Below are 17,115 nucleotides of genomic sequence, written 5' to 3' on the forward strand. Positions count from 1 at the left end.
CTGTACTTGGCCCATTTGCTGTCCCCGCCTGGGCCCTTACTAACCTTTCCAATCCCTCTGCAATGGCCTGGTCCTTCAGAGTTCAACCTTAGGTGACTTCCCCTTCATGACATCACCCCAATCCCTTCGTGGTACATCTTTCTTCTTGTAGGACACTCTGGGGACCCCCCATGGTAATTACCATCCTGAGATCTATTTGTACTCCTGCCACGTTACCAGAATTACTCATTTCATTCTCTCAGCTGCCCAGTGAAGTACTTGCACATTTAGAGATGAGGGGGGACGCTGAGATCTTGCTGGGGTCATAAAGCCATGGAGTTAAGGGTTGGAGCTGAGATTCCAACCCGCCAAGTCCGATCTCTACCTTGAGCCGCACTGCCTCATTAAACTCCTCAGCGGCAGGGCGGCGGTCTCAACTCTGGACTGAGTGCTGACTTTCTGCTTGGGAGACCCGCGTGCCTCCTGGTGCTCCTCTTCCCGCCTTTTTGGCCGCAGCCACTCCCTTTCCGGGTTTTGCCGCTCACCGCCCTCCTCAGGCGATAATCCGCTTCCGCATTTTGCGGGGCGCCGGGCGTGGAGGCGGTAACGCGCACGCGCGCAGGGATCCGGCCCGGGCCGAGCGCGCGGCCCGGCGATTGCGGGTGAGGGAAGGGCCGGCCTCGGCGGGGTGGCGGGTCCGGCGGGTTGCGGCCCGGGGTCGGGGAGAGCGGGGGTCTTGGCGAGGGCTTCAGGACTCCCGGGGCATGCGGGGATCGGGGGCTAGAGCCCGGGGCCGGGGCGGCTGGGGTCGGACGGGCGGGTTGGGCCGGGGACGGACTTGGGCCGCCGTGACGCGGGAGCCCGGCCGGGCCCGGGCCCGTGACGCGGGCGGGAGGCGGGTGCGAGGCGGCTCCTCCTCGTCGCGAACTCTCGGTGACCTTGGCCAAGTCGCTTCATCTTCCCTCGAGCCGGCGCCTCCGTCTATACAGTGCGAATTATAAGCCCTGCCTACTAGATGGGGCGTTTCGAGGCTCAGTGGCGAGACCCCCGGAGGGGGACGTGGAGTACCGGGCGGTTTGCCGGGGACTACCCACCCTGGGGCGGGGGAGAGGGGGCTTCCTGGGATAGCGTTTTGCTGCAGCCTTTGGGCAGGAGCTCTCATTTGGATATTTTAAGGACTCCAGGGCATTAGCAAGTAGTTGCAAAACTTTTAACATAAGAAAGAGGCTTGAAGGGCTTTCTAGAGGCCCACGTTGCCGTGCTGTTCCTGGGGTGCTCCCGCTCTGGCCGCGGAGACGGCTCTGAGTATTTGGGGAATGGTGTGAAGCAATGGAGCGACGGAGCCCCTTAGCTTTGGAAGAATGAATGTTTGTGATTCGTGTTTGCCAGAACCCTTCCTGCCTGCATAGGAATTTGTGGTGCTGGCCAAGCAAGTTTAGTATGTGTCCATGTGAGGCCTTTGTGAACAGTGGAGTCAATCAGCTGTCCAGTAAACGAATTTTGTAGGGATTGAGTATGGAGGATCCTGTGGTGCCAATAGCCTTTTTTGGGGGTGGTGTGGGATCTCAGGAGCCCTTCCTATGGTGGGCAAGGGTCTGTGGTGTAATGGATACTCAATTATGAATGATAGAAAGTCACAAAAGTAAGAAGGATATTAGATATTATTCTAGGTTGGAAGAAATTTAGAATCTTTGAATTGCCTTAAACCGAAACTTTTCACTGCAGGTGACTAGCATGCAGATACCCATTCTCTGACTTGCTGGCCCTCTACTGACATGGCCCACCGGGGTGGGGAGAGGGACTTCCAGACTTCAGCGCGGCGTATGGGCACCTCGCTGCTCTTTCAGCTTTCAGTGCACGAGCGGGAGCTGGACCTGGTTTTTCTGGATCATAGCTATGCCAAGCCATGGAGTGCCCACCCCGATGCCAGTAGTGCTCGCCCCACGCGCATGCTCTTTGTTACTCCCCGGAGGCAGCATGAAAGTACCATGTGAGTTTGGGCTTCTCTCCTAAGGGCTGCCCTTGCCCTCTAACTGGACAGTAATCAGATGGTGGGGATTAGAAAGGATTTTATTGTGGGAGATTGTATGGGGCCTTGGATATTTACTTAAGGCATCTCTGTTAGGCAGTGTGAGGTTATCCGGCCTATATGTAGACATCTGCATTCAAGACATCTAACAAGTTAGGAAAGCAAACAACATATTCCATGTAGTTAATAGGACTTGTATGGAAAGAGGATTATTTAGCTGGTGATGAAAAAGACAGAGGAGTTGATTTTTTAAAAATTGTCGCTCAGGATTAGACTCATTTCCTTTACTCCAGTGTTCTGGCTTGCTCCATCACTGGCAATGATAACCTTTTTGAGGTAACGTGATTTCCTTTTTCTGACTTCACTCAGCAAAGTTTAGGAGCATATTCCAAGACATATTCCGCCTTGCTTTCTCTCTTAGCTTGTCACCCACGGGTTGATGTAAACCCTTCCTAGGTCTGATTGTATTTTCAACTGGCCTACATTATAGGGTAAGGACTTTTTTTTATAAATTTACTATGTAATATGTGATACAATTACATTTGGCCTAAATAAACTTGTTTAGCAGTTCTTTTGAGCTTTAAGTTATTCTAATTTTATTTCAAGATTGATTGATATATTTTATTTTGATGATCAAATCATACCCTTAATAATTTTGTAAACTTTTTTGGGGGGAAGAGACTTTTTTTCTTTGTTTGTTTTAATCTAATCGAATGTCTTATCTTTCCTCTAGGACAGGTTTTAGGTTTGTTGGTGAATAGAGATCTTGTATTTTGCTTCTTTACATCTCCTATTGAGCCTTAATGAGCTAGAGATACCATGATGTGTGTGTTTTAAACATGAATAGAATAGTGGTGTTTTTTTTTTGTTTGTTTGTTTGTTTTTTAAGATTTTATTCGGGACTCGATCCCAGGACCCTGGGATCATGACCTGAGCCGAAGGCAGACGCTTAATGACTGAGCCACCCAGGCGTCTGGATTTATATTTTTAAAAGATTGCTTTGAATTTTTGTTGAATAGATACAATTCAGTAGTGGAAATAGAAGACCTGCTAGGATGCCATTGCAGTAGTGGGGGCCAGAGATCATGATAGGTTGAGTAGAGGCAGGAATAGTACAGATGAAGAAAAAGGATGACCTTGAGATGTATTTCATAGGTAGAACCAACAGGACCTGCCGTGGTGAATTGGAAAGACAGGGAAAAGGTGAAATTAGGATGAGTCAGATTTTTGGCTTGGGTAGCTGAGTAGTACTGTGAGTTGGGGAAGACTGGGGGATAGGTTAGGAATGGTGAAATCTGGAGTTCTCTTTTAGGCATACAAGTCCAAGTGCCTAGCTCAGTGTCTGGTCCAGAGAAGGTAATCAGCTCTTTCATCCACCACCAAATCTAGCTGCACATATTTCACTTCATTTCATAATGATGTAATTATTCCAGTCACTAGGAATAGATGCAATAAGATCATCATTGGGGTCAAAACGTTAAAGTGATGTTTGATAGACAGCCAGTAGACCATTTTGATTGGCATAGAATTTTGAATGACTAGTTTGGTGCAGTGAAGAGCCCTTATGGCACTAGGATTTAATTAACATTTTAAAATATGAAAGATCCATCACATATCCATTTCTGTTTGTTTCTGTTCTAGACTCCTTAAACAGTGAGTTAAATAAGGTGTCTACATTCCAGGTGATTTGTCTTAGACAATCATAGGCTTTTATAGCATATAATTACCAGTTGACTTGCTAATGAAAGGGAAAGTTTGTATGAATAATTTAAAACCAGCACTGTCCAACAGAACTCTTTGCAATGAGAAAAACGTTCTGTATCTGTGCTGTCTAATGTGGGAGCTGCTAGCCACATATGTCTATTGAGCACTTGAAATGTGGCTAGTGTAACCGAGGAACTGAATTTTTAATTCTGCTTAATTTTTATTAATTGAAATAGTTGCATGTGGCTTATAGTTACTGTATTGGAAAGTACATCTAGGCAGTCAACTGTTTGCTATATGGAATATTTTTGTCTTTTAACAAAAATAGCTGTTTGTCATTTTTTATGTAGACACATTTTAAAATGACTTTGTGTTCCCCCCAGCACATAACAGCATGTCAGAGGGCAGAGATCTAGACAAGTGTGGGAAAGATGACTTTGGATCATAATTTTCTTGTGGGTATAATGTGCTTATGCATACTTTCAAGCTGATTATATTTAAAGAGTCATTTTTTGGCAACCAGATGATCGTTAAACACCTGTGTTGTGTGAAGTACGTGTGGCCTGGTCCTATTTCCTCACCTGTTTACAGTGAATCAGACGTCCCAATAGATGTGGAGACAGTCACATCAACTCCTGTGCCGCTCTATGACAATCAGAAGGCACGCAGCGTGATGAATGAGTGTGAACGGCATGTCATCTTCGCTAGGACCGATGCAGATGCCCCTCCTCCACCAGAGGACTGGGAGGAGCATGTCAACAGGTAGGCCACTGCTCAGGAGGACTGGTCACTGCAGGGGTAATGGTCATCGCATTGTCAGTATTTTGTATCATCATCTTCATTGAAACACATCTACTAGGAGTTTATTTCATTTGTAGCCACACGAGTCAGAATGTTTTCTTAACTCTGTGTTATAATTCTCAGCTCAGGATGCAGTGAGGTGCTTGAGAGGAGGACTTTTGTCTCAACCTTCTTTGCATCCCTGACCCTAGGACACTGCCTGGCACGTAGTAGGCATATAATAAATGCTTATTGAATAAGTAAATGAATTGAATATGATAGGTATGCCTAGTTCTGTATCTTATAGTGTAGGCTATGCTGTCGGAGTTACTCTGACTACAAACAGACAAGCCATTAAATAAGAGTACATGTGTAAGATACTGTATTTATATGGTCTATAACTAGAGTAATGAAAATGTTTTGGAGTCACTTGAAAAGCTAACAGATGTTTGATTTGAGTGGCTTTTAAAAATAGATTTACAGTCTATGGTTTTGAGGGAGTTTTCATGAGTTTGTTGGCTGATTTTATTCCCTTGCTTCCTGCTGACCCAGGGGACTCCATTCCTCTCTGGCCCATTTGTCATTGTTCCTTTAACATACATTTATTTTATTTATTTTATTTTTTTTAAAGATTTTATTTATTTATTTGAGAGAGAAAGAATGAGACAGAGAGAGAGCATGAGAGGGGGCAGAGTCAGAGGGAGAAGCAGACTCCCCGCTGAGCAGGGAGCCTGATGCGGGACTCGATCCCGGGACTCCAGGACCATGACCTGAGCTGAAGGCAGTCGCTTAACCAACTGAGCCACCCAGGCACCCTAACATACATTTATTTATCTTTTACTTACTGCAAACAACTTTATGAAGATAAAATTTACATACCATACAATTCACCTGTTTAATGTGTACACAGTCAGTGGTTGTTAGTATATGCACAACCACAGTCAATTTGATGAACATTTTTGTCATCCACAAAAGAAACTCTGTACCCTTTAACAGTCACTTCCCATTTCCTCCCAATCCCTTCATCCCCTGGCAACCACCAGTCTACTGTCTTTCTCTTTAAATTTGCGTATTCTGGACATTTCATATAAATGGAATCATAAAATATGTGTCCTTTTGTATCTGCCTTATTTCACTTAGCATACTGTTTTCAAGGTTCGTTCATGTTGTAGCATGAGTCAGTACTTCATTCCCTTTATTGCTAAAATTCCATTATGTGGGTATAACACATTTTGTTTATCCATTCATCCATTGATGGATATTTGGGTTGCTAACACTATTTGACTATTTTGGATAATGTTGCTATGAACATTCATGTGCTTTTTTTTGTGGACATGTGTTTTCAGTTCTCTTGCATATATACCTAGGAATGGAATTGCTGGGTCATATGGTAACTCTGTTTAACTTTTGAGGAATTTCTGACTATTTTCTTTTTTTTTTTTAAAGATTTATTTATGTGACAGAGAGAGACACAGCGAGAGAGGGAACACAAGCAGGGGGAGTGGGAGAGGGAGAAGCAGGCTCCCCGCAGAGCAGGGAGCCCGATGCGGGACTCGATCCCAGTACCCTGGGATCATGACCTGAGCTGAAGGCAGTCGCTTAACCAACTGAGCCACCCAGGCGCCCCCCGACTATTTTCTAAAGGGGCTTTGCCATTCTACATTCCCACCAGCAGTGTATGAGAGTTCCAGTTTTCCCACATCTTTGCCAACGCTTGTTATTGTCTGCCTCTTTTTTTATTATTACCATTCTAGTGGATGCAAAGTGACATCTCATTGTGGATTTAATTTGCATTTCCTTGATGGCTCTATCTCTATCTGCTGTGTCTAAGGGAATGTTAAAATCTTCACATCAAGAGTATGTAGGTGGTAAACTTGCCATAATGTTGGAGAGCTCTTGTTTTATAATAATGGAAGAGGAAGAGGTAATTAGATAGGAAGAAGGGTAGGAAGGTTTGAGGCAATTGGCACGGTTTCTGAGTCTGGTCAGAAGCAGGGAATGAGATTGAGCAGGTATGCTTGTGTGAGGAGGGTAGTAGCTATGGGAGGAGGAGCAGTTCTCCACCTGGATGAAGAGCTTGTGAAGAAGTAAGTTGTTTGGGGTGTTGAGTTGGAATTACTGTTGTGCCCTAAGAAGGGAAAATGCTCTCCAGAGCTTCAGCTAAAGAGGGAAACTTCTGCTGTGAGTGAAGATCAACTACTAGAGTATTCCTGGAGTCACTGAATGCAGCAAAACTGCATTGTTTTGCCATTGTTGCGGTTAATAATAATAAAAAAAATGGTGACAGTGGTATAGTACCAAAAAGAACTACCATTTGTTGAGAGCTTTCTAGGTGCCAGGCACTGTGCCACGTGCTTCATATGCATTATTTCTTTTAATCCTCACAATAATTCTCTGAGCTATATCCCTTCTTCGTCTCTATTTTATAAGATGAAGAAACTAAGCTCGGGGAGTTTAAGAAACCTTAGTTTAGGAAGTGATGGAGCAGGAATTTGTTCAAAGCAAGCTGTCTGACTCCAGAGCTCAGTGTTCTTGGCTATGTACCCTTTCTTTAAGGGCAAACCTCTCAAAAAGAGAGACCAGTTAGTGGTGGCTGAACAAGACAGCCTTACACCGTTATGTGTCCCTTTGTGGTGTTACCAGTTGCCTTGTCCTCGGTTTTCAATTTCCGAAACTGCGTGGGAGAACTACATGAAGTTCTTTTTATCTGTTCACCCATGGTCATGATCAGGAGGTTTTTAGGGACTCTTCATACTTACCAAAGTCATCAGAGGCTTAATGCATATGAATATCTGATTCTTAATTTATAAGAAGAGAAATAACCTGTAAGGCAGATGAGACACTGGGGTGGCCTGGCCAGAGCATCAGTTCTCAGTAGGAGAGTTTGGGAAGCTATTCCGTTCCAGAAGTGGGTGGTGAGTGGACAGTCTGTCCTGGAGGCCCCCTCCTTCAACAAGGCGGCTGGAGGCACCCATCTTTCCTGAAAGCAAGATGGGCCCACAGAGTAGGCCAGGGCACACCATCACCTGCCCTGTCCTGCAGAGAAACACTGACAGAATCTTATCTTTGGCTTGTCTTTCTCCATGTGGACCTCCATCCTTCTGTTATGACATTGCCACAGATTGATATGATTAATTAGCGCTCAGTTTATCTCAGATTATTTGTTTTTTAGTGTCTGATGAGATTTTGGAGGAGTCCTCTCATTAGCAACAGGCTTACAAACCATCTCTTCAGGTAGGTCACTTTTGCACACAGCTAATTTCATTATTTGATGATACTTACTGGCTTCAATTTCAGAGGTCACCATTTTATGACCTTGTCCCCGAATTCTGGATGTGTAGCCTGTGTAGAACTTGCAGTTAGTTCCTTGTGCTCTGATTATAATCATCTTGTTGCCATTCTTTCCCTTGACTTGATTGTTAAATTGCTGCTTCTTTTCTTCCTGTATAAAATCCTGTAAAATTAGTTTCCCACATCAAGAACTCATGGTCTATAGGACAGTGCCCTAGAAATCTGTTTTTCCTCAGAGCTTGCTGATCTATCAGTAGAGTCAGAAACTTAATTTTCTTTGTTGGAGCCCTATTTCCCCCTTGAATTATTTCAGTAGAAACTGCCTTTAGATAGCTTTCTTTGTATAGATAATGAAGGCCCCCTCCTACCCCCAACCAACTCTGATTTTCTCTAGTGATGCCTGATATTTTGTGAAACAATTTAAATATCCCTCTCTGCCTGATTTAATTGCCTAGATCAGGGGTTGGCAAACTATGGCCCATGTGCCAGATTTCACCCATTGCTTGTTTTTGTTTGGCCCATGAGCTAAGAATGGTTTTTACATTTTTAAGTGGTTGAAAAAAAGTCAAAAGACACATGAAATCAGATTTCAGTGTCCGTAAATGTAGTTTCATTGGAACACAGCCATGCATGTTATTTAGGTATTGTACTTGTCTTCTTTTGCACCATCCCCACAGAGTTGAATCCTTGTGACCCAGGCCATGTGGCCCACAAACTGAAATATTTACTATACAGTTCATTAAAGAATAAGTTTGCTGACCTCTGGTCTAGATCATGCTCTTGTGTCTGCATGTCAAAGTCATGTGGCTTGTAGAGCCTTTGGAAATGATTTACATTTGCTGTATAGCACTGTCGTCCTGAGGAAGTTGGACTGGCTTTTTTTTTCCCCCAGATGTTTTATCAAATGCCAAGTTTAATTAGATACACAGCTTTTGAAAGAGATTTAACAAAATACTCCTGGCACATGATATTTCTCAGCATGGTCAAATGGATGTTAGGACATTTCCAACATTTCAGTAAAAGAATCTAGTATCCTTAAGCAGCTTATCTTATCTTAAAATTCAGAACTTCTGAATTTTGCCAAAGGAAAATTGTTCTCCATTTAAAAATTTGCTCTAATTATATCTCTCGATATTGTATGTACCTGTCTGTGTATTAATCTTAGGTTGGATATTTGAAATTTTGAGTCCAAGATCTTTGAGTTATTTTTCCCTCTCCCCCCTCCCTCCCTCTCCTTCTCTTTCCTCTTCCTTTCTTCCTTTCTCTTAGTGTTTAAGCAAAGAATTTTTATAATCTGGAAAAAAGTAAGTGTGGCCTATTCAGTCCCTCTGATGTTCTTTGTCTCTCCCTGTTTGACTTCTGGTTAAAAAAAAATCCTTTAGACATTTTAATATTGAATTAGTCTCCCTTAAAACAGTATCAGAGAAAGAATATTACCTTTGAAAACATCAGGCTTTTCTGGGACCAGTGTGACTTTGGCTGCTTTGGATAAGATGAGCCAGAGGTCAGACATCAGTCAGGTTCTATCAAAGCATGGGGAATATGAGATTATCTGATCTCATCTAAGAAATGAAGAAAAGGCACTTTTGCACTCATGAAAATTGAATTGGTTTAGGTGGGGGGAGCACATTGACTCATCACAGTTCCCATCAGCTATTTGACTGTTTAGACTTGTATTTAAAATTCTGTCTCCTGTTTTTAAATTTTTCCTTAATTATATCTTTTGCATGCTCTTTATCTTAATCTTGGGTTAGATCATTTTTTTTCCCCTGCCCACTTAATTTTCCAGCCTCCCACGAAGCTGACAAAATATAGAGAACACGTTTCAGTTCTTGGAATCACTTTGTTATATATCCAGCAACAATCTTAAGAACTTTTTCTGGGATTTTAGACTCTCAACATTGTGGTTTTTCAATTTAATCTCAACTGTCGTTGGTGTATGGTAGTAATTTCTAAGTAGCTTTCTAGCCCCCTCCCATTTTGTTCACGTCATTTTTCTTGCTCCCATCATTTTGGGTTTCAGAATAAATATAGAGTAAGAAAAACAAATAGGGAAAACATCCTGTTATATAATAAAGAACAGGATAATTTTGGAACTGCTGTTGGTGCCTTGTAAATAAATTATACCTCATTCTCTGTCCTTGGAATTAAAGTTTGCAACATGATCAATAGACTTTGAGAAAGCACAAGAGATTGTTGAACATGAAGGAATTGTATTCGCTGCTTATCCTGTTTGATTAAAAGTGAGCAATGTTGCCTGGGGTGAAGCTACAGTATAATACCACTTTTGAGGTCCTGCAGTTTTTTTATACATATTATTTTCACACAACTGGAAATTTGAAAATTTTGACACAGATAGCCTTTGATCTTTCATTTCCACTTGAAATTTATCTTACAGAGATACTTGCATGCCTATATAAAGATGTAGACAGATGTGTGTAGTGTGTATTGGTGGGGAAAGGAAGGGTGGTCACTGCAACCGTTTATAATAGCAATAAAAGAGGCACAACCTAAATGCCCACCGGTAGGGTGGAACCAGCCATTAAAAACAAAGAGGTGTGTTGATATGGAAATACTGTATTTCCAAGTCCACCTGAGAATTGCTATACATGAGAAAGCGACTACTCATGTGAATGTGCTGTGCATTTAAATAATGTGGAGGAAAATGAGATCCTGAACCAATGGGCTGGAGCTACTTTCCCACAAACCTTCCTGATCCCGAGATATCCTGAGTTCCAATGTTGAGTTGAAGCCTCTCCCCACCTCCCAAGTCAAAAATCTCTGAAATATCAAACCGCAACAAAAACTGACTGGATCCTAATGAAGTAGCAGGAATTAAGCCAAGAGAACTAGGGGAAAATAAGAAGAAGGACAATTCCACAAAACCCAAGACTGCTTTTAGTACCCCATAAGGGGGTTATGAAGGGTGGGAGGCTTGGGAGGTTAAGGGATTCAGCTGTAGCAAGAATAGCTACTGAAGATAGAGGGTGCTTCTGAATTCTCCATCGTGGACTCAGCTGTTCTCTTACTGTTGTGCTTCCATCAGTCAGCATAGCTGAGATTTTGGTTGCTAGAAGCAACCTTGGAGACCAAGAGGTCCACATCTATTTTATAGTCAAGGAGCCTGAGGACACACAGCCAGCTCTTTATTGCAGAGCTGGTTAGAGTCCTTGCTCCTAGTTAGTGTCCTCTTGGACTCTTTGTGTGTGTGTGTGTGTGTGTGTGTGTAACTGTAGTCGTAAAACTGGAGATGTAGGTGGAGATTTTATTTTACAGAGGAAATGAAGGCCCGTTATTTTCTCCCTTTCTAGAGGGTATTTACTCTAAGGGCAGTAGGATCCTTGTAGAAAATGAATAACAAAGGATAATTTGTCCTCCATCTGCATATTTATTGGGCCTTGTTACTAGTATTCTTAGATGACCTGTAGAAAATAGGGTATCTTGCTGGTGGTATATGATGGAAAAGATACTAGTCTGTTATAAAGTAAGAGAAATTGAGATTGTTGAAGCTGTTTCCAGCAGCTTCCCTCGGTTTGCCCACCCAGGTATGCCCACCCACTCAGTTTACAGTTGAACCTGAATCATGTAGCGTTCCTCTCCTGCTCAGTGCTTAGTGTGGTAGGGAGTGTAGGGGTTGGTGTCTGCACTCAGCTATTTACAGGACTTGGAATGTAGTATGCATACAGTTCATCCATTTATTTATTCAGCAGATGTTCAAGTGACTCTTGTGTGTCAGACACTGTTTTACATGCTGGGGATATAACACTTAAACAAAACCAACAAAAATCCCTGCCATTTTGCCCTTTACATTCTAGCAGAGGGAGACACACTAAACAGAAGTAAAATGGGTAGAGCATGAGGTGGTGATATGGCTGGAAGGGGGGTAGGGAATCTGGGTATTGGTAGTTTTAAATAAGGGTGAGTCAGGGGAAGCCTCAGTAGAAGGTAACATTTGAGCAATGACCTGGAGGAGATTGGAGAGGGAGCCGTTGTTTGAGGTAGAAGGAATAGATGACCAGGGCCCAGTCTGTGATGTGGGAGCATGGAGGGTGTGTGTGTCAGGTGGGATGGGGCAGTGTGGTGAAGCCCAGTAAGTCAGGGCAGTGATGGATGATGAGGTTGGAGGCAGTGGGGTCCAGATAGCCTACTGCAAGGAGGTGGTTGGTTTTAACTGATTGAAATGGGGCCACTAAAGGCCTTTGAGCAGAGTGACATGATTTGACTTAGGATTTTTGATTGATTTTCCTCCATAATTGATTTTCCACATTGACTTTCTAAAAGGTTGTACTAATTTATATTTCCATCAGCAAAGTATGGAGGGACCTATTTTCTTACACACTTACAACATAGAGTATTACTAAATTTCTTAATTTTCACCCATTTGATAGGTGAAAAGTAATATTTTACGATTTTCCTTTGTATGTGTGATTTTGGAGGGAGTTGACTACTTTTTTTGTGTGAACTGCCTTTTCGTGTTCTTTGCCCATTGTTTTTGTTTTGAGTATTTTATCATTTTGTCACTAATTTTTGGAGGTTTTTTCTATTTTGATGAAATGACAGTTACTTTTCCATTGTGTTTTGACTTTGTTTATGATAGTTTAGTTTTTTCCTTTACAGAAGTTTGAAGTTTTTATTTATCTTTATATCGTTAATATTTATCTTTCTTTTATGGCTTCTAGGTCTTAGGTCATACTTAGAAAGGTCTTATTCATACATTATACACACACACCCACCACTTTTTCCTATTTAGTAACTTTATTTTTTAATATTTAACTTTTCTACTTAGAATTTATTTTGGTGTAAAGAGTGATGTGTAGGGGTCCAGATTTTCTTTTTCCAGTTGGCTAGTTGTTGTCTCAGCCCTATTTACTTTAACCCTACTGATTGAAATACTACTATGATCTCATTCCAGGTTCTCATTTGAGTCTGGCATCCACTTAAATTTGTTTTTTTAAAGGTAACTTAATTACCAGTTTTTTTGTGTGTGTGTGTGGCAGGGAGAGTTGATAAATATTAATTGGGCATCTTCTGTTACCTTTCTCTTAAGTCTCTTTAGGAAGGTTACTGACCAGAGTTCGAGTATCAGAGTCATTAAGATTGCCAGGAGTGGGCTGAGGGGGGACTTAAATAAGCTCCTCGCCACTGTGCTGGGTGTGATGAGGTGGGAACAAACAGCAGTAGGACTAGTTCCTAATTGCAGGAGTTTACTGCTGAGTTGGAGGACACACTAAGCCTTCCTTAATCAAAGTAGAAGTATGTATACCAGTGTCATGCGGGGATGGTATAGTGTTAACTTATATGGAACAGACCATTCAAAAGTAAACTTGCTAATTGTGTAGTATACAGAAAAATATAAAAAATATACATGGACAAGGGAGAGAGATAGTGTGGGGTGCACTATTAGGGAAAGGCTTCATTTGTTATGTTCCTAAAGGTAATTTAAATAGGTCTCTTATCTTAGTCTGAGGTTTTAGTATACTGAAATACTTGTTCATCCTGTCTTTTTGTGTGAAATATTAAACATGTGAAATTCAAATACATCTGTGCAATGGTGCCATGCTTTTACTTATTAATGGGTTATTTTAGCCTCTAGATAAATAATTAGCTTTGCTAGCACTGAAAAAAAACTTCATTCATAACTGGTTTTGACCTGTAGTGTATATATTAATACAAATGTATGCTGAGATGACTTATGGGCAGGATTGGGACTAGAATCTAGGTTTTGTGCTTTAGCTCCGTGGTCTTTAAGCTGCTTTCAGTTATATTATTTCATAGTGCTGACAAAAAACATGGCATAATCTTTGTACAGTGTACATGCATGAGGAGTGTCCCCAGCGTTTGACTTTAATTCCTCAGAGTTTCTCTTGTAGGACTGGCTGGACAATGGCCCAGAACAAGCTATTTAACAAGATCCTCAAAGCCCTGCAGTCTGACCGGCTTGCCCGCTTGGCCAATGAAGGGGTAAGACTCTAGAAATTGGCCCATTGGTGTTCTCTTCCTAGTTCAGCCTCACTGGCTAACTTGTCAGTCCCTCTCCCGCCTGCCCCAGTTGTTAACAAGGTGGCCCTCATGTGTTACCACCTCACCTGCATCTTCTAGGCTTGCAATGAGCCAGTGCTGCGCCGTGTTGCTGTGGACAAGTGTGCGAGGAGAGTGCGGCAGGCTCTGGCAAGTGTGAGCTGGGACACCAAGCTGATCCAGTGGCTGCACACCACCCTGGTGGAGACCTTGAGTCTGCCCATGCTGGCCGCCTACCTGGATGCTTTGCAGACACTGAAAGGGAAGGTAAGGCTATGACTGGTGTCTGCCCTGTCCTGGGTTGGCCAGCCTCTGCTGTGGGTTCAGGAAGTGGGGTTGGGCAAGGTCACTGCCTGGTCAGCCTGGAGGACATGACTGAAGCGAGCAGGTTTGCTATTAAAAATAGGAGACATGGTATCATTTCACGTTTTGTCTGGTATAAACGTCTTTAGCCCTACTGTCTCCAGATGAAGTGTGAGGCCTGAAAACCATTTAGTCTATCCAGCCCTGCAGCTTGTGGTTTGAGTCACCTCTGAGGTGAGGTGAGAAAAGAATTAAATTATCATGGGGGAGACGAAGGGTTTACCAGAGGGTGTGTTGAGGAGGCAAGAAGCAGACTTGGGTGTTCGGAGTGCGGGGCTGCGGAGTAGGGAGATTTCCAGAGTGCTGTCCATTCTAGACTATGCTCTCAGCAGTGGTTCCTATACTGACAGACTCTTGTTCTCTTAGACTGTCAGGTTCACAATGAATACTTTGGTTGTTTCTCTCTAAAACTTTTTTGAATTTATTTTTAATTTTTAAGTATAGTCAAGATACAGTGTTATATTACTTTCAGGTATACAACATAGTGATTTGATAATTCTATACATTACTTAGTGCTCACCACAATAAGTGTAGTCACCATCTATTACCATAGAATGTTATTGTAATATTATTGACTGCTCCCTATGCTGTGCTTTTCATCTCTGTGACTTATTTATTTTATAATTAGAAGTTTATATCTCTTAATCCCCTTTCCTATTTCACCCATCCCCCTAACCCTCTTTCCTCTGGCAACCAGCAGTTTGTTCTCTGAATTAATATGAGTCTATTTCTGTTTTTTAATTTGGTCATTTGTTTTATTTTTTAGATTCCACATATAAGTGGAATCATATGGTATTTGTCTTTCTCTGACTTTATTCACTTAGCATAATATCCTTTAGGTCCATCTATTTTGTTGCAAATGGTGGGATCTCATTCTTTTTTATGGCTGAGTAATACTCTGTTGTGTATATATACCACATCATCTTTATCCATTCATCTAAATGGTTACTTCCATATCTTGGTTATTATAAATAATGCTGCAGTGAACATAGGGTGCATATATCTTTTCAAATTAGTGTTTTCTTTTTCTTTTTTGGATAAATGCCCAGTAGTGAATTACTGGATCATATGGTAATCTGTTTTAATTTTTCGAGGAACCTCCATATTGTTTTCCCCAGTGGTTGCATTACATTCCCACCAAGAGCGCGCAAGGGTTCCCTTATCTCCATATCCTCTCTGGCACTTGTTATTTCTTGTCTTTTTGATTTTAGCCATTCTCACTGGTATAAGGTGGTAACTCCTTGTGGTTTTGATTTGCATTTCCCTGATGGTTAGTGATGTTGAGCCTTTTTTCATGTGTCTGTTGGCCATCTGTATGCCCTCTTTGGAAAAGTGTCCAGGTCCTCTGCCCAATTTTTAATTGGATTATTATTTTTTTGGTGTTGAGTGGCATAAATTCTTTATATATCTTGGATATTAACTTCTTATCAGATATATCATTTGCAAATATCTTCTCCCATTCAGGAGGTTGATGGTTTCCTTTGCTGTGCAAAAGCTTTTTATTTTGGTGTAGTCCCAATAGTTTATTTTTGCTTTTGTTTCCCTTGCCCGAGGGGACAGATCCATAAATATGTTGCCTGAGGCCAATGTCCAGGAGGAGGTTACTGCCTCTGTTTCCTTTTAGGAGTTTTCTGGTTTCAGATCTCACATTTAGGTTTTTAATCCATTTTGAGTTTATTTTTGTGTATGGTATAAGAAAGTGGTCCAGTTTCATTCTTTTGCATGTAGCTGTCCAATTTTCCCAACACCATTTATTAAAGAGACTGTCTTTTCCCCATTGAATGTTCTTGTCTCCTCTGTCATAGATTAATTGACCATATAAGTGTGGGTTTATTTCTGGATTCTCTATTCTGCTCCATTGATCAGTGTGTCTGTTTTTGTGTTAGTGCCTTACTGTTTGGATTACTGTAGCTTTGTAGTATATCTGGGATATACTGTAGTAAGTTTGGGATTGTGATACCTCCAGCTGTGTTGTTCTTTCTCAAGATTGCTTTGGCTATTTGGGGTCTTTTGTGGTTCCATACAAATTTTAAGATTATTTGTTTTAGTTCTCTGAAAATTGGTATTGTAATTTTGATAGGGTTTGCATTGAATCTGTAGATTGCTTTTGGTAGTATGGACATTTTAACAATTTTAATTTTTCTAATCCATAATCATGGAATATCCATTTCTTTTTCTTTTTTTTTAAGATTTTATTTATTTATTTGACAGAGAGAGACACAGCAAGAGCGGGAACACAAGCAGGGGGAGTGGGAAAGGGAAAAGCAGGCCTCCCGCTGAGCAGGTAGCCTGATGCGGGGCTTGATCCCAGGACCGGACCGTGGCGTCATGACCCAAGCCGAAGGCAGACGCCTAACAACTGAGCCACCCAGGCGCCCCTGGAATATCCATTTCTTTGTGTCATCTTCAATTGCTTTCATTAATGTCTTACAGTCTTTAAAGTAAAGGTCTTTTACCTTCTTTTAATGTACCTTTTGGATGGAAATGCAGGTGAATGGGATCATGCTCTTTGCCCAGCTAACTTTCAGCATTAGTGAAGAGAGCCATTGTGAAGAGAGCAGAGAAGGTATACACCCTAGTCTCTTAATTTTCTGTTGAGAATGATGCAGTGTTGGAAAAACCAGCTAGACTTGGTCTGCCTAGCTCCAAGCAGAGGTTACTGATTAATTATTTCTAAGTAGTCTGTATTGACAGAAGGTGAGTTTCAAGGCTTTATTGTTTCAGAGTTGTACTCTGTTGCCAGATAAAAGCTTTTTTTTTTTTTTTTAAAGATTTTATTTATTTATTTGAGAGAGAGAGAATGAGAGAAAGCACATGAGAGGGGGGAGGGTCAGAGGGAGAAGCAGACTCCCTGCCGAGCAGGGAGCCCGATGCGGGACTCGATCCCGGGACTCCAGGATCATGACCTGAGCCGAAGGCAGTCGCTTAACCAACTGAGCCACCCAGGCGCC

General features: G+C 41.9%; 2 protein-coding genes across 16 annotated transcripts in view; one reads left to right on the forward strand and one right to left on the reverse strand.

Moving 5' to 3' along the window:
• FER1L5 (fer-1 like family member 5) overlaps positions 1 to 545 on the reverse strand; it is a 63,645-nt gene extending 63,100 nt beyond the window's left edge. The window contains exon 1 of the mRNA XM_081833454.1: positions 365 to 545. The gene's annotated coding sequence lies outside the window, so the exon portion shown is untranslated. The remainder of the gene's footprint in view (positions 1 to 364) is intronic.
• A 17-nt stretch (positions 546 to 562) lies between these two features.
• The window catches only part of KANSL3 (KAT8 regulatory NSL complex subunit 3), a 41,895-nt gene continuing 25,342 nt past the window's right edge, over positions 563 to 17,115 (forward strand). For 5 of the 15 annotated variants that reach the window (XR_014149233.1, XM_081833445.1, XM_081833446.1 and 2 more), the window contains exons 1-5: positions 563 to 641; positions 1,705 to 1,969; positions 4,304 to 4,474; positions 13,654 to 13,744; positions 13,883 to 14,068. Coding sequence is in view for 13 of the 15 variants with exons in the window: in XM_081833445.1 (XP_081689571.1) it covers positions 1,755 to 1,969; positions 4,304 to 4,474; positions 13,654 to 13,744; positions 13,883 to 14,068 (663 nt within the window). In the remaining 2 variants the exon portion in view is untranslated. Of the gene's footprint in view, positions 642 to 839; positions 968 to 1,074; positions 1,970 to 2,429; positions 2,500 to 4,235; positions 4,475 to 7,664; positions 7,727 to 12,695; positions 12,741 to 13,639; positions 13,745 to 13,882; positions 14,069 to 17,115 lie in introns of those variants that run through there. The other 10 variants (XM_081833451.1, XM_081833448.1, XM_081833450.1 and 7 more) reach the window with 10 other exon arrangements.

Source organism: Leptonychotes weddellii, chromosome 10, assembly GCF_054177405.1.
Source record: "Leptonychotes weddellii isolate Sample4059 chromosome 10, ASM5417740v2, whole genome shotgun sequence".
NCBI lineage: Eukaryota > Metazoa > Chordata > Mammalia > Carnivora > Phocidae > Leptonychotes > Leptonychotes weddellii.